General features: G+C 43.3%; 1 protein-coding gene across 1 annotated transcript in view; it reads left to right on the top strand.

Moving 5' to 3' along the window:
* The window catches only part of xylt1 (xylosyltransferase I), a 96159-nt gene that overhangs the window by 34964 nt on the left and 42879 nt on the right, over nucleotides 1-18316 (top strand). Inside the window, exon 2 of the mRNA XM_061830669.1 lies at nucleotides 16694-17261. Coding sequence (XP_061686653.1) covers nucleotides 16694-17261 — 568 coding nt within the window. The remainder of the gene's footprint in view (nucleotides 1-16693; nucleotides 17262-18316) is intronic.

Below are 18316 nucleotides of genomic sequence, written 5' to 3'. Positions count from 1 at the left end.
TTGCATGTTTTTGGATGTGGGAGGAATGGGAAAAGGAGTGGAAAAGGAGTGCCCTGAGAAAACCCACACAGGCACAGGGAGAACATGCAAACTCAACACAGGCGGGGCTGTGATCGAACCCAGGATCTCAGAACTGTGAGGTAAACGCTTTCCAACTGAGCCACCATGCCGGCTGAAATTCATCCCCTTTCTTTCTTTTTACCAATTGAAATGGATTTTCATGGAAGAAACGAAGAAAACTTTCCCTGCATGCTACTGCATACCCAAACATACAACATTTTTTTAATTGCTCATCCTGGTCAGGATCACAGGAAGCTTTAGCCTATGCCAGCTCAATCAGGTAAAATGCATTCTGCAACTTGTATTCGCCGGTCAATCACAGCATACTTTTAAGACAGGCAGCTGTTTACACTCACATCCATGGCAAAAATAAAATAAATGTGACTCAAACCCATGCTGACAGCACAGCGGTCAGAAAAATTAAATAATTATACTACCAGTGACAACGAAAGCAATTTTATGGGAAAAAAAATCATATAAAGAATGCAACAATATGAATAGGGTTTATATATTCCAACAAGCTTTTCAGAAAGAAAGAAATAGTAAGTTTTTTTAGATAAACTCCACTTTAAAGTAGGTGGCCTTCCGTGTTCCATTCCATTTTCAAATTTTAAATAATTCTTTTTGTGTGAGTCAAAATGGTTCTGAAGATGTTTTTCATCGTATTAAATGTTCTGTTCGGGTGTAGTATACTTAAAATACATTTACTAGAAGGAAGCAAAATCCTTAAGTTTATAGTGAGAAAAAAAGCAATTGAAATCATAAGGTTTTCTGCTTTCCGGGTTAAAGACTGATCTCATTTTTCTTACTTCTCCAAAGCATCTTCAACTGAAACAATTTCTTCTAATTTTCCAATGTTTCAGTATCATTCTCTCATGAGAATGTTTTTGTCCACTCACAGTAGCTCTGTCACCTCAGCACTTCTTGGCATGCAGGCAGCGTTTGCTTGCATGCACAAGCGTGCATTTTTTTCCTCGTGACATTTCCATGCCAGGTGTGACAAATGGCAGGCAGAGAGGAAACATTTATTCCCTGTGGTGTGCTTAATTAGCCTATCAGCTAAGCCTTGGCACTAGCTTGTTTTGAAGACTGCAGACACACACACACAAATTCATGAAAGAATTCACTTACAAGGGCACACTCAGACATACATGCTGCAAACAAATCACATCAAAACATCAAGCAGGCAGGTAAGTGGACAGTGCAGTTAAATGATATGTAAATCACAGCAACAACTCTTACTTTCCCTCTCTGGATTACATCTAACTGGACTCAGTGTAGCAAATGAGAATATTTCTATCCATTCAAAGGAATGAATTATTGACAAATTGGTGATTTCCTCCAATAGTTCGTCTTTGGTCTTGGGAGAGCAAGCAAGATTGGTAGGAGGGAGTGAGTTGTGTGTGTCAGTTTGTCCTCTAAAAGAGCATCAGTTCTGTTTTTCACTTTTTGTTCATTGTGTGGTTCTGTTTGTGAGGGGAAAAAAATCTTTCCAGTGGAGTTGAGGACCAAACCCAAAATTTGCATGTGGCATTTAGTGTAAGCAGAATACTAAGTCAAGGAATAGTCCAGTCAAGCTTGTGATTATACTGGTCCTAATTGCTGTACCACACACTTAACTGCAAGCACACACAGTGTAACTACGAGCTGCATTTGAGGGCCTTTCTTTGTCTTATCTCTCCTCCATGTGAGGACGAATGTCACGTGTGATTTGTTGCAAAAGACACTTCCTGTTTTTTTCTCCTTCAGGTTGGTCCTTGTACTGTATGTCCTTGTGGATTCCTGCAGCTACGCAGGAAATTAAATCCCAAAATGTTGCTGATGTGTATGCCTGCTAAGCATTGCTTCCTATACTTTAATTCCCACCCAGGTAGTTAAAGTCCAAGTGTCAGGCCTATAAACATTCTAAAATAGATATTGTAATGAAAAATACATATAACATTATTCACTTCAATGTCTATACGAAAAAATAAATATGAGCAGAGAGCGCGTCATCCATGCGCAAAGTTGTGGAAGTCTCATTCGATATCCCATATTGGCTGCATCTTCTGTCTGTGACGTCACACTGGGACATTCGCCATTGAAAACACGCTGTGCCACCTACTATGGGAAACAAACACGCCTCTTCTGACACGGAAGCTCTTTTCAAAGAAGAGAACATCTGACAACCGAGTGAAGTGACTAGGGCAATATTACCCTCCCATTTCGAGCCATATTTATATGATATGCGAATCACGGCCTAACCGTTCAATCCACCTCCGCAGCGGAGAAGAGCCACCGTGGCGGTGCCGCTTCCACCGATCACGGCTTGAGCCGGGGTGGCACATCGACACATTTAGCAGCCCTGACTTACGGACCCCCCCCCCCACTATTATTTTTTTTAGTAGCTGTATACACACCTACCTGTCATTTAGAACCCAAGAAGATCTCGTCCTTTGCACGTGTGCAATCCATTTTTTACAACGACCCGGGTCTTTTGGAAAAGTATGAAGAGAGAATCCATCCTCCCAAGTGTTCGACCAATATCCAGCAATACAACGAGCCGGCATTTTGGCTAACACGAAAGAACAACGAGCTACCTTCCAGCAAGTAAAACTAGTACATACATACGAGACCGCTTGAGTGCGCTCCTGCCCTGTACGACAATTCCTGCTTCTTCTCGAAAACAAATCCCTCGAGAGGATTTTCATTTACAAAAAGCCATATACGTCAAAACCATGTTTTGTGGTGAAAAAACTGATGGGTCTATAACGGCTGCCATTTTGTCATTAATACCATACTAAAAATCATGCATTTCATGACAGTGGACCTTTCAGGGAGGTTAAGGTTCCCTTCGAGGGCAGAAATAGGGGAGATCAATTTTATAATTTGAACTCTTTGTGTTAGAACTTAAAAGGTGTAGCTGGATCCTGCAGTCATGCTGCGAACAAACAACTTTTGATGCAGGGGTTCAAAGATTTGTTCAGGTTTTGGTGGAACATCATTCTGTTCTGATGTGGGATTAGTGTTGGAAACTCAACAATCAAAAGAGTCTTACGCTGGTTGGTGGAGTCCTTTTAGAGTTTGAGCAGATGAGCTGGAAATTCTGCCAAACTTAAGAATTGATGAAAGTGTACTAGATCCTTTTAAGAATTGCAAATTGTCTCAGCCTGTGAGTCCTCTTTGTGTTTCTTAATTTCAGACCTCTTGGTGGATGGAGATACTTCCTTAATCTTTGGGTTTATCACAAAGGAGCTATGATTGTTAGTCAGGTGTTTATTTACCCTAAGTAGCCTGATGACACACAATGAACTTTTTTTTTGTGACACTAATGTGTACTGCATGCAATGATCGTGATGATGGGTAGTGTTGTGCTTCTGTTTGAAAGAAAGGGGTTTTGAAAGCCTGCACTTTACACCACTTTGGTCTCTTCAACCTAATGAGATACAATACAAGACCCATAAAGGTAAAAATCCAACTGGGACCGTTTTATAACAGTGCAAACTATAGCAACGGTATTTTCTTTACTAAATAAGTCATACCATTACTATAAGTGTTCCAAGGGCTCACATAAGAAAACGTAAGGTTTAATTCAAGATGTAAAAATGTAAAAAGATGAAAACAAAATAATGTGTTAACTTTAAAACATGATTAGTATCAAGTATTCCCTTAACAACTGAGTAAAAAGTAAATTTTTGGAGGGGGTTGTTTCACCTTGGGCGGCACTGGTGAACACATTTGCTTCACAGTTTGGAGGACTCTGATTGAAATCTGACCTCACCTGTGTGGAGTTTAGATGTTGTCCCAGGCCTGTGTGGCGTTTCTCTGGACACTGTGGTTTCCTCCACTCCCCAAAAACATTTACCTTAGTGGTAGAGACGCCTGACTTTTGTCCAGGCAGCGTGGGATCAATTCCCGCTCAGTGATGGTGTTGATATGTACCCTGCGACTAACTGCCGAACAGTTCAGCGTCTAGTTCGCCTTTTGCTTGAAGTTAGCTCAGATAGGCTCTAGCTCTTCCACAACCCTTGAAGATAAGCTGCTTGGATAATAGAATGGAATGGAACTGAAGGCTGTAAATAGTCCATAGGTGTAAATGTGTTTGCAAATGGTTGTTTGTTTACATGTGCCTGGCAATTGCCTGGCGACCAGTTAAGGGTGCACCCTGGCTCTCGGATGAAAACAACTGGGATTGACTGATGCATGCCTGTGACCCTCATGACGAAAAGTGGTAAGGGAAATGGATGGATGCATGGATGGATGTTTCATGGATGGTTGGATGCTTCACCTGCAAAAACAATTGTTGAATGAGATGTAAGGTCCTGCCCTTCACAATTACTTTCACATGTGTCCATTTTGTTGCCCATTTTCACAGTATAGGACAAACAGAAAACATTTTGGAGTCTTGATTGTATCGTCGGTCTGTTGGCCTGTAATAAAGTTCTGCACGTTTCATCTTCCCTTCACACTCCCTGGTTTACTTTTATCGTTATCTCTCAGTAATTTCATCAGATCGAAATCTACCTCGACTGAATTTTTTATCTTATCACCTACATATCTGAAAAATTAACTTCAATTTAATAGGTTCAACTGAAACTGACACTAAACTCACCCAAGTTCAAGAGTGTGGAGAAAAGCTAATATAAGAATAATAAAATATTTATTCAAGACAGCTCACTGTCAAAATGAATAAGAAATACTTAGCAATACCTTAGCCAGTGGCAGTTTTGGAAATGCTATGTTCTTATAATAAATTATGCATGGATAAACATTTTAAGTGAGTCTGACATATTTGCACCTCCAGTGACCTCCGCTGTCACCCAAATTTTTCCCCATAAGCTACACAAACGTGCTACACAAGCTGCAATATTTCTTCTGGATGACAACAAATAAGTAGAAGACCGTGACTGATTCCTTTCCTGGAAATCAGTGGAGCCCTTAAGTGCCTTTTATTGGGTGCAGAATGCATAAATGCATCTGTGATACCTGGAAAAGGATACCCATACTAATCCTTGGGAATCATTACCCCACTAATTTAGAGTTAAGCACAGAATTTTTCCATTGATACTGTATCATGAAAATGCCGACATTATTGACAAAATTATGGACCTGCCCATAATGCTTAACTTTGTTTTCTCCCAAGTGATGCTGTGTTGCACAAATTTCGATATTGGTAAATAGATCAAAATTACTTTCTTAAGGAGCAGCTGTGGGTTAGGGGCATAGGTGGGGGAACAGCCACAAATCCTTTTCTGCTGGTGTGCAAGGTTGCAGCCTTTCAGATGCCTGCTTTTAATTTTGTGTTGTCATCGCATCTTCGTATTGGACATAGTGGGTTTTAGCTAGTAGGCTCCATTGCCAAACGACATACTACGAGTTGTCCCCAACTCAAGGTGGGCTCGACGATCAACCAGCACATCTACAAAAAAAATCTTCTACAATAAAGGGAGCCCTTAGGTCAAATGGAGTGCATTCCACAATATGGAGACAACAAACTGCAAGGGTTTGTCACATTTAGTTTTTAATCTATCGCGTGTGAAGTAAGCAAAAGGTATTCACCTGAGCAACCTGCAGTGACCTAATGGGCAATAAAAAGACAGCAAATCCACCAAGAATGAAGGAGAATGACTGTTGAGAGCTCTATAAGTGAATTTTGAAATATTATACTGACAGTTGGGATTGGCTCCAGCACTCCCGCGACCCTCGTGAGGATAAGTGGCTCAGAAAATGGATGGATGGATGGATACTGAATCCTAAAATGATGAAGGATAACTAAATGGGAACGCCAAAGTGGAGGCTTTTGGAACTGATTGGAGGCAGCCTAATGATCTTTTGTTCTGACAGGGCAAGAGAGAATTGCAATAGGAAAGGAGGAGACCAAAGCATAAAAGATCCTTTCTCTTTTTGAATGACGTACTATGGACCTAAGTTCAAAACAAAACAAAATAACGGTAGAAAAAAAACAGACCTAAAGTTTTAATCCGTTCATGAAATATATGGTCTAGTCTAACCAAGTATGAAAGCAGGCATTATCAAGCTCTGGGGTGCACTATTTTTTCATTTACAAAGTGACCTTTCACCCTGTGTAAACTCCAACTAAGCTATCAGGGGCAACAATTAATAGTTCCGTTTTCGCCACATTTAACTAAAGCGATTTGGGAGCCATCCAGCCCTTAATTGCTGTCTGGTAATCATGCACTACAATTACATTATCTCATCAAAATTATCAGCATTAAAAGAAGATAAATGTGGATGATGCACAGACACAGTTGAGGTGCCCCCCTGTGACCATTGGGTTAGGGTCACGGTGGGCCCATTTTTATGTTAAAGACAGATTCAGAAGCGATCGTAGAATACCAGTGTTCTATGGTCCCCAGACACACTCAATGCAGAAGTTCATACATTCACGTCTTTCCCACCAGCCCATTCATCCTACACAAAAGGACAAAAGGGGGAGGATTTCTCATCCCCCCCCCTCGCCTCCCCCTCAATCTCTCCCATCTCCTCCTCTGCTGCACTTGTCTACATCTCTACTGTTGCTACTGTTTCTATCTCCCTCCTATGTGCACTTGTCACGTCCACCCCAATTTCTTTGCTGGTATGCTCCACCTCTGGTCTTTTGAAGGTCTTTGTACATGCTTCCATTGGGTCAACTAATAGGCAGCAAAAATGTGTGTAACAACACAGATGACACTCAGATCTGTGTTCCTGACAGTGACTGAACATGGTCCGATACAGGCACTGTCATTGCGTGTGTCCCTGGCAATGTCCCTCTATTTGAGAAGCACTGGACTACTGTAATGAGCAACTCATTGGCCTCTCGAAACGAGCTGTTAAACAGCTGGATTACATTGAAAATCCTGCTACTCCAGTCCTGACCTGCACCACAAAATACAAGCACATTAGTCCAGGGCTGAGGTTGCTACACTGACTTCCTGTCATGGAGAGAATAGACTTTCAGACAGCCCGGTTTGTGTACAAGTCTCTCCATGGCCTCGCGCTTAAGTACATCTCGGACATCTTAGTGCCATACGAACCATCTTGGGGTCTGAGAGCCTCAGGGAGAGGTCTCCTGTAGGTCCCAAGAGTCAGAACTAAACAGCTGAATTTCAGTTTCATTCTTTCAAGATCGGAAACAGGCCTCAACTTTGAGAATGTTAAAATCTAGGCTGAAAACAGTTTCATTGAGCACTTCATTATGACAGCTAAAATTACTTCATCTGTAACCTTAGTTCTTCATTTTTTCTTGATTATGTCTCCTATTTTATTGATTGATTTTATTGGCCTTTCTGTAATTTTAGGCACCTGTGAAGCCTTGTGTATGCTCTGCAAATATATTTACCTCGCCTAAAGGTTTGTTAATGTCTTGGTATATGCTGCTACTCATAAACAACGATACACCTCCTCCTAACCCGAGTGGTCAACTGTAAAGAATTTCACTGTGCAGCACAATCATGCTGCCCGAGTATCATGATGCCACTGAAGTGGGGATGCGTCGTGTCACAGGGAAATCGCCTGTATGTCGTCCTCTCCCACAAACGGCAGGCAAAGACAGTGCCCCCGCTCTTTTCTTCTCATTGCTGTGGTGAATGGAATTGCATGGCTGTGCAGTTCAATCACTGTCAAACACAAAGAAAAGGGGTCTCTTGTGCAAAATTTCATGATTCACAATTGATTAAATAAGGGTGTCATTTCATGGCTGAACAGGGAGGTATAAGATAAGGAGTGGTACGGATTTTTCGTGCCTTTGTGAGATATGGCTTAGCAGTTGCCTGATGGGCCCCATTTAAAGCTGGAGCTGTAAAGTTTGGGGGTTTATTCACAGACGAGGAGGAAAATAGAGAGAAGCGGTGAAGGCACGCAGCAGGAGGTCTGTCAGTGTTTTCCCATGGTCTCTTTAAAGGCTTTCAAGCCTTTCAGAGATTTTGAGGTACAGTAATATGTCGGATGTAAATTGTCTAATTTAGATAATTCATGTCATTTTGAAACTTCTATAAACCCAGCCCAAACTAAAACGGCATTTCACATTTGGAAAACTAACTAAAATTATGTAGTTACAGTCAAAATGCCCTTTTTTCACCTTTGTCAGTTTTTTAACGGATATGGAAAGAAGTCCTTTGGGAATTGTAGGTCAATTTCTGTGTGTAGCCTAGAAATGACGTTTTCAGGTAGTGCCGTCACATCAATGGCTCGCCAGACCTAGCGTAATTTTTTGGCCAAGCTGTTTTCATTGCTACCTGTTACTAAAGGAAACGGCTATGACGGCTCACTAACAGATACCACCGTATTTTAGGGAAAACTGTGAAAAATTATGAACTGCTGAGTGTCCCAAAGTGGCACTCTTTCCTGTCACAAAAGGCAGTGATGAAAGTAGACAAGGACTTTGTCTTGCTGACAGAGCAGGTGATTAAACTACTGCAACAAGATAATTCCACAGCGCTACTTCAAAAACAGCAGGAAAACCTGAAAAGATTTGTCACAATATTCAAGGACTGAAAAAAAACTTTCACATGGAAAAAAAACTTTCTATCTTTCTATATAAAGACTTTCCAAATCTGAATGTCCACTTGAGAAGTTTGCGATTGAGCAACAAGGGATGGAAAACATGCAAAAAAGAACATGTTTTTTGTTGCCAGGTAAAGATACTAACATCCATCCATCCATTTTATTTTGCCGCTTATTCTCACGAGGGTCGTGGGGAGTGCTGGAGCCTCTGAAGCAATATTATCAACATTGCTCTTGTAGTTTATACTTATGGAATAAGAATACAATAGATTTTTTTTAAACTACTACTAATTACAGTGACACAAGTGAGCACACCACTGCTCAATCCATGACTTGTCGTCGGCGCTTGCATTGGTTTTCTTTGTGTTCTCCGGCTTCCTCTTTACATTCCAAAAACATGCATGTTTGGTCAATTGAGGACTCTAAATTTTCCACATGTTATGTGCCCTGTTATCGACTGGTGACTAGTCCAGGGTACTGGCTAATGACCAATGTCAGGAACTACGCCTGCCCCTCATTAGGATAAGAAATATAGAATACTGATGGATGTTTGGTTAAAGTAAGATGTTTGTCATGCTTGAAAACAGCATTCACCACAAACAGCAATAGTAGTCAAATCTGTTGTTTGATACAATCTGTCATCCAGCTATCACAAATGCTCATCTGTGCCGACTTTATTGGACTCTATTTTCTGATTTGTTCATGACTACGTGTCACTCGAATAAAATATTGAGCTTATTAGCAGGACAAGTAAGCATTATTTCAAAATTATTGACAACTGATAACCACTTAGTCATATAACATCCACCCCAGGTGATATTGTGCAACGGTAGATAGATGCCAATATTGGCCGCCATATATGACAATGAGCATTTCTCTATTTTCGCTTTCTCTCTCTCGCACTCTCTCTTTCTCTCTCTCACACACACACACTGCTACTCTCTCTCACTCTGTCAGTCTTTCTCCTTTGACTCTTGGTGCTACTATCTTTCGCTCAGTCTCACATGCACACGCACGCACACAGAATGTAGGATAAAGCAGTCTCATTGGGAAGCAGTATGTGAGTGTGCAAACAGGTTGGTTTGTTCAATAGGAGGAGAAGAATAGTGTGACTGTAAATGTGCGGTTTAGTAATCCATCTGTGTAAGCTGCTGGGGTGCAAAAGAATGTTTTTTTTTTTTTTTAATGGAGGAAAGGCAAACCAAACCTCGTGAGGCTTAGGAAGGCGGACTTCACTTTTGCCACATGATTTAGGGATTTTAGCTCATTGTTGAATGTGGGTTGTTGGTACTCTCTCTCCCTGTAAACCTTTGAGGTCATTTAAGGTTGTCCCTTCACCTTGTTTGAGTTTATGGTAAAGTTATGGTATTTTATAGTAAAGTTCTAGAAAAGGATCATCTCCACACACAACTCCTTTATTGATTTTTTTTCCCCCCAAATGCAAACATTCACACTGAAACATTCAAATTATTCACGTTCCTTTCTACAACTGAGCAGTATTTAAATTAAATTAAGTCCTTTGTGAGGTTCATCTACATTTCAAGCATTATCTGCTGCTCTTATTCAGAGGAACTTGTATTAATTGCAATAGATAAATTAGCAAGATATGCTATGCTTACAAGCAGTAGCAAGAAATGTAATAGCCACACCTATGAGTGCAAAATAAAATGTGAATCCTTGTTTGTCTATATGTTCTACATGTACACATAACCCTGATGAGGATAAGTACAATCAAAAATGGATGGATGGATGGATGGATGGATGCATGGATAGATGGATGGGTGGAACCACCTTGTCTGATCCAGAATCACGTAAGAGAAGGGAAGAGTGTCACGACCAATTGTTACGGAGGGAGGACCCAAATGCAGGATTCGGGAGACGCAGAGGTAATTCGGGAAAAACATTTATCGTTCCAAGGTTGGGGATCAGGCAGGCAGTCAGGTGCAGCAGCAGTAGTCAGGACGTTGGGTGTAGAGAGCAGGTCCACGGGCAGGCAGTCGGTACACGGGAGATCGCTCAAAGAAGCCAGGAGTGTCAAATGAGTCAGGCTTACGGGGTCGGTTAGAGAACAGACAAAGGTCGGTACACACGGGTTCACGACCAGAGATACGGGAGTGCAGGAACGCTGCGGTGCTGTCGCCGCCGTCTGCTGGACAGCAACGCGAGGTGGCTGCGGCGCCATCGCCGCTGTCTGCTGGACAGGAACGTGAGGCGGCTGCGGAACCATCGCCACCTCCTGGACAGGATTGTGAGGCGGCTGTGGAGCCATCGCCACCTCCTGGACAGGAATGTGAGTCAGCTGCGGCGCCTCTGGAGCAACTGCGACGTCAGCGTAGCTCGGGTGGTTTTCTAATCCTTGGCGGACCTGGGCCGTGAGGACCGCCGGTTCAGCGCTCTGCTGCTCTATTTCCGCCCGCATTTCACGATAGAAGACCTCGTGATTTAGTGACCCCTCCTCCCTGTGGGCTGGAAGCTTCGCCCCCAGTTGCACGTCTGCTGGTTTAACCTTTGCCGGTGAGGAGTGGGTGGATGAGGACAGCGTCTTTATTGCCGCGCAGCGGGATGCACAAGGGAGCGCCCGGCCTGGGCGTCTCCTTTGGCCGCCACGTGGAGGACCTGGGTAGATGGTCAAGCGGGTTCCCACAAACGGATTGGAGGACTCGGAACGACCGGGCGAAGACACTCGGGAGCTGGAAACGCGGGGATGTGAAACAAACTGACTGGGATTAAAGATTGGGCGAAGAGATTCATAGCCAAAATAATCTGAGTCATAGTCAGGCAGCCGGTCATATAAATCAAGTCCTCCGCATAGTCCAAAAAATCAGAGTCCAAAAGAATATCAGGTGCTGAACGGGTTGTGGTTGCGACGTATTCATAGATCGCAGGTGCAGCATGTGACACAGAAGGGGAGGACATCATGGAGCCTACCCGGATCGGACAAACTTGGTCCTCGGGCAGTCGGTCTACCTTGCGTCAGTCTTGGCGACGCTGGGTCTTTCCTGCTGTGTCCTGTGTTGGCCAGATCATTCTGTCACGACCAATCGATACGGAGGGAGGACCCAAATGCAGCGAATTGACTGGGATTAAAGATCGGGCGAAGAGATTCATAGTCGAAATAATCTGAGTCATAGTCAGGCAGCCAGTCATATAAATCATGGTCCTCCTCATAGTCCGAAAAATCAGACTCCAAAAGAATGTGAGGTGCCGGACGGGTCGTTGTCGGGACGTATTCATAGCTTGCCGGCGGAGCGTGTGACACGGAAGCGGAGAACGTCATGGAGCCTACCCGGATCGGACAGGCTTGATCCTCCGGCAGTCGGTCTACCTTGCGTCGGTCCTGGCGACGCCGGGTCTTTCCTGATGGGTCCTGTTTTGGCCAGATCGTTCAGTCACGACCCATCGGAACGGTGGTAGGACCCAAATGCAGGAGTGCGGGAGGCGCAGATGTATTTCAGGAAAAATGTTTATTATTCCAAAGTCGAGGATCGGGCAGGCAGTCAGGTACAGCAGCGATAATTGGGACATCGGGCATAGAGAGCAGGTCCGCGGGCAGGCAGGGGTCGGTACACGGGAGATCGATCAAAGCAGGCAGGAGTATCAAAGGAGTCAGGCTTACGGGGTCGGTCGGAGAACAGGCGGAGGTCGGTACACACGGGTTGATGATCAGGGATACGGGGGTGCTGGAACGGGGCTTGAGTTGCAACGATCTGGCGCCGGACCAGTCGTCCCCATGGTCCTTTATACACCGGGGCCAATCAGCTAGAATGAGGTGTGCACCTCCCAATCAGCACGAACGCGCGGCCACCCGCACGGCCAGGGCTGGACCGGCAGGACCATGACAGTTTCTTTTCTATATAGCTTCTCTTTCTTCGGCTCATGTTCTCAGAGTTTTGGATGTCATCTCTTTCCCTGGTTTGTTAAAATCTATGCATTTAGATAATTCCAGATGCAACAGTGGAAATTCAACACTAGTTTGTGAATTCACCTTTGCCCTCTGAGCTTTGTGAATACACATAGCTGGAGCGTTGTATAGTTTAAATAACATATTTGGAAGTTATCCAATTGTAAAATTGTAACCGGCACAGTTATAAAGTGGTATTAATATGGTAAGGTATGAAATGTTTCTTCCAGCTTTTTTAGACATTTGCACAAACGGTTCCTTTTGAGTTCTTGTTGTGGGGCACAAGGGAGGCTTCTATGCATACCTAACCCGGACTGTTCATTCAGAGTTGTTGCTAATCATTCATTCATTCATTCATTCATTCATTCATTTTCCTTAACGCTTATCCTCACTCGGTCCAGGAGCATGCTGGCCACTATCCCAGATATCCTCAGGCAGCTAATCATAGATTTGCACATATGATCAGCATTCCTCCACTTTTAACCTTTATGAGACATTGATTGGAGAGGAACATAATCAAAACACAGGTGGCAAAAACCCTGGAACTATTAACTTGAAGCCAGGAGGCAGCATAAACCACAAAGTTTTTTGTCTTTCATCAGAAAACTTCTCCTTGAGTCATTTCTGTACTCTGCAGTTTTTCAATTGTGAATAGAACTTTACCATTTAAGAAAATATAAAAACACAAAATAACGTCTGCTAATCTCTCACAGCCAAAAAATACATTTTTTTTTTTTTTGGGTCAATTCTCCATCTGCAGTCATGTGGTGGAAGTGCAGCTGTGAAGTAAGTGTGTTTGTGTATCACCCGCCAGTGTCATGGAAGATTCCGCATTTTGCTCAGAGATTAACTCCATGTAATTAATCTGAGCTCGTTAGCCATATGGCAAGCACATCCGGGCCAGCACACAGCTGAGATGATCCAACTCCTGCGTACTCTCTAATGTGCCTGGGATGGCCGAATGCATTTCTTAATGAACTTCACAATATGTTTATGTCTGGTGTGGTTGTCTGCTTGTGTCGACATAGTGCTGGCACACATGATGGCTTACCTCAGTCAGCCCCACCGGTGCAATGTGTCTAAAAGGAGGGTGTGGTTTAACGCATGTGCCAGGACCTCGATGTTCCTCTGAAGGAAAAGATGGCATTGAGAAAGAAGGGAAAAGATTCTTGGGGATGGTGTAAGGGCCAAGGGAGGAGAAAGACAGGCGTGGGGAGAGAGATAAGTTCTTTTCCCTCAGCCACAAAGGAGATTGGATAAACTAAAAAGGAAAGAAAGAAAAGGGACAGGTGAAATATTTTCCCCTGTGGCAGAGGAAATGTGGAAAATTCAGAACTACCAGCTAGCGCTGTATGAGAGAAATGGCCTAAACCATTCCCAGAGGGGAGGCTCTCTCTCACTCTCTTTCTCTGAATGTATCTACCAGTGATGGATAATATTAATGTTTACGCCCTTTGCAATTTCCTCACTCCTCGGTACTGTGTGTGTCTTTGTATTAACACTGGAAAGCATGCCAGCCAATTATTGGTTGGCCCTCCTCATACATTCGGAGAGTAAGAAAAGAAAACCCATGGCAATCAATCTTTACTCCACACCCACAACGCCATCTGACCACAGCTTCCCACTTAGAGCACAAGATTAAAAAGCAACCTTGCCGATGAAGTTCTAAAGAAAAAGAGGAGAAGGAAGGATAGAAAGACCAATATCTGGAGATTGTTTATCCAGAGAAATACAGTATATGTTTCCACTTTGAACATACTTGAGGCTGGTCTCATCTAATCCATGTCAATTAAATTGCAACCAGTATTGATACCTTTTGTCTCTCTTCAAACAAACAAAACAAAATCAATTATTAAGACAAGAATTGTTACATTTCTGTTCTCATTCACACGTAAAAAAAACAGTTAATCACTATGGATCAATATGTTTTTTCTACTGTGTGTCTGTTCTGGGTCAAGGATGACCTGTGACTTATGAATGCCAAACCTGTACAAAAACTACGTATAACCCAAAGGAATGTGGAATGCCAAGTGTGGAAAAGAAAAGATACGATCTGATCATTAAACGTATCGGAATATACTGGAAACATATTGAAAAATGTTGTCGGATTTCATTCATTAAACTCTCATTCATCTATATATAGGCAGCATGGTGGAAGACTGGGTCCGGGATTGAACTCAGGACCTCAGAGCTGTGAGACCAACACTTTACCAGCAGATTCACTGTGCTGCCTATATATATATTTTTTTTTTAGATAGAGAGAGAGAATGAGAGAGAGGGAGAGAGAGAGAGAGAGAGAGAATATCAGGGCACTCAGTTTGGCATTCATGGTGCTCAGGACCAATGCATGATTGTGTTTTGTGAAAAGATGGCTTTGTATTTTGGAAAATATGTAAGAATGAGCTTAATAATAAAAAAAATATTTAAAAAAAATGCTGATTTATTTGTTTATTTTGATGTCTGCAAACCTTTAGTTACTAGCAATGCTTGGATCAATGCTTTAAAGTGTTCTCTTCTCAGGTCTTTATTTCTTTATAAGGTGATCAGTAGACTAAGCAGCTGTTACATGAGGGATTACCAGTTTCTGTCATTCACACAACATGATCTTTTCAACTGGAATGGTGAAGAAAGTGAAGGCACACACGGGGGAGGGATTTGGGGGGTGAGGAAAAAGGAGCCGTTGTGACAGGACGAAAAGAGCTGAAAAAATATTGGATCGAGGAAAAGAGGTGTGAGAGGTGAAAAGGATGGGACGTAAAAGAGAAGAGCCGAGGGTATGGATCCTGTGTGCGTGAAGAAAAGGACTGGAGCGAGTGAAAAGAAAAGGAAGGCGGGAGATGACAGGTAGAAGCGCAAAGGTGTTTTGGATTGTGAAATGTCTGCAGGAAAAGCAGCTTAAGCGGGGCTCCTTTTTATTCATTATTACTTCTACAAAGACAGTTATTTTTCCATCCCTGTTCGTGGAAGGCTGGGCCACAACTTCAATATACCCCATTAAATTTTTTGTGGAAGGAGCAGATCCAGGATATTTTTTTTTTTAAATGAATAAAGCATACATTGTCACAGATTTATCTATGTAGGTGTATCATTCGGGACTGTTCCACTTCAGGAAACTTTGGCCTCATGTTTGGACTGTTCTGTTCAGGTTGCTTCACATTGTTAGCGTGTCACCTGTGTGATTGTGCACACAGAAGTTACATTGTAAACAAATAAAACAAGTACATTGACGTAAGGTTGATGACAGTGGGAATTGCTCCAGGGTTAGAAAGACATCGCCATACTGAGTTGCTAGCTCAGTTGCTAACTGAAATAGCAGCTACCTCACTTCCCTTGTGTTTTACCTCTCCAGTTTCCATTGTGTTGTACATAGCGCCATTCTCCCCCACCTCTTTTGGCGCCTCTTTTCTGTGTCTTGTAAATGCTGAATCGCATCAGGGGGCCTTGTTTTGTGAGCTCTATCTTTCCCCAGCTCCTGTTTGCTGTTCCGCCTCCCCAACTCCCTATTTTCTCCTCCTACCACTCCCCATGTGTCTCGCAAGGTGTGCAACAGTGGCGAGGCAGCTTCCTTTATTTTCCGTTTGAAGCATGGTGGCACATTTTGCTGCAACAGGCCAGCAGAACTCAACCCTGGTGTCAGCGGTCCTTTGCCTCACAATCCACACTTTTGCTCATTACCCTTTTTGCCCTCATTCTCCACTTTCAGCTTGTTCTGCTCGAAAGATAAATTGTTTGTTTTGTCAGACACACACACACACAAACATCCTTGTCACATGCCACACCAGTTCTTATTCTGTGGCAGCAAGTGAAAGGAATTGTACACATGCATGCACACACACGCTCAAGCCTTAACACCCACACAAACTCGCAGTCATACTCTGGCCCTTTATCCCCTTTGGGTAATCTGTTTACGGTGAGCCGTAGCCATTTGAGGGAGAATTTAATTGAAACTGGGCTAATCTGATGATGGCACGGACTGACAGAGCCCTCGCAGTCCTGCGTCACCTCCAATGGAGTTACACCTTGTAGTTCTCCCGCTCAATACCTCAATACTTAATTTCATGCCACACAGTTCAGTGCATTTTTGCCCACTCAAACATGCCACATTGATTGTTAAAGCAAAATATGATAAGCATCACGCTCACTCGGTTCTGGTCTTTTTTTTTTCTTTCTTAAAAGCGTGGTTGCCCTTTAACATCCCTCACCATTTAACAAGCATTTGTCCCATTCTCTTCCCTCCCTTCTTTGCAGGATGGATACTACTCCCACCGGCCAAAGGAGAAAAGCAGAGTGGACAGCAACAATGAGAACTCTGTACCAAAAGATTTTGACAACATAGATAATAGTAACTTTGGTGCACGCTCCCAGCCGCATCGGCAGACCGCCGGGGCTACCAGCAGGAGGCAGCAGCGAGAGCATCTGCAGGACAAGGCTCATGGCCAGCAGCACATCTGGCGTGACAACTCTCCCAACCTGGTTCGCAGCTCCAATGAAGTGCTACCTTTAAGCCACCGGCCACTGGCAGTCGCCAACAACTCACGCCCTGGTGGTCAAGGTGTGGGCGCAGGAGGGCCGCGGCATCGTGCCTCGCAGCCCCAACACAGGCATCAGCACCCACACAAAAAGCAGGCCACTGTAGCGTCCCTGGAGGTGACCTATGATCAACCGCCCAAGTGTGAAATCAGTGGGAAGGAAGCCATCTCAGCTCTGTCCAGGGCCAAGAGCAAGGACTGCAGGCAGCAGATCGCGGAAGTGTACTGCAGACACAAGGAGGGCCAGTTAATGCCTGAAAAGGTCACTCGCTCCTGCCCCTTAGAGGGTGAGTTCATTGGAAATATTTATAGTTTGCATTCATAAAAATTCAATTTCTTGAGTTTTTAATTAAAGTGCATACAGGACACTGTATGAACACACACCCCACACTGATACACACAGAATCTATTCCCACTGGTATGTTTAAAATTGTTTTAAAAAATACTGGATTTTTTTTTTTTGTTCAAAAAACTGCCGTCCTCATAAAAGCTAAAGTTGTTGGTTTTTTTTTTTATGTGCAATGGGTATTGCAGAAAATTCTGACGTCGTTTGAACTCTCTCCAAATTGGTTTCCAAATTTCATTTGTTTGCTATCTCAAACTGGCCACGTAACAAAGTTCTTTCCTTTTTCAAATATGAACACAGGCGCATATTCTCACTTTTTTTTTCTACCTTCACTCCGGTTGTGAACGCTGCCAAGAAAAGCGGATGACAACAAACAGGTGACAGAGAACAACATAAATAGCATTTTGAAATGTTTTCCAGAAGTAGCAGCTGTCAGAACGGCTGGACCTTGGCATAGATTCTATTAGATTCTGCAAGTCTACTCGAGGCAGGAACACCATTTGTTTCCTGAAATGCATTTTCTGCTGTTTTGATGATTTTGGACTGGACTGTCCTAAATCCAATACCACTCCAACTTGCTCCTGCTAAACCAGACCTTGGGCAAAGTATGGCCTGAAAGAAAAAAAAAAAGAGCACCCTCCATGGCCAACACTGGACTTAAATAATGGACCACTGACATGGAAGCCAAATCACATTCAAGTGTGTTTACACTAGTCTGATTCAACCACCACAACTTTCTTGTTTGAGTGGCGATTCTTAAGTGAGGAGCACACACGAGGAGTTATATTCACACAGTTGCGGTTGGAATGAACACACCGTGTTACCAGGCCTTCGCTCTCCTAGAACAAAAGAAGTCACAATCACATTGCAACTTTTGTACACGCTCCTTCCCAAGACCAAGGGTATCGTTTGTCTGTCCCAAGGTCTGAACTGACGATGTGATCAAATACACCAAGAAACAGAAAACCCCTTTCCACCAGTGGCTGTGGAGGTGGC

The sequence above is a fragment of the Syngnathoides biaculeatus genome, chromosome 9 (genome assembly GCF_019802595.1).
Source record: "Syngnathoides biaculeatus isolate LvHL_M chromosome 9, ASM1980259v1, whole genome shotgun sequence".
NCBI classification, from domain to species: Eukaryota; Metazoa; Chordata; class Actinopteri; order Syngnathiformes; family Syngnathidae; genus Syngnathoides; species Syngnathoides biaculeatus.
This window is presented reverse-complemented; position numbering and strand designations above follow the sequence as displayed.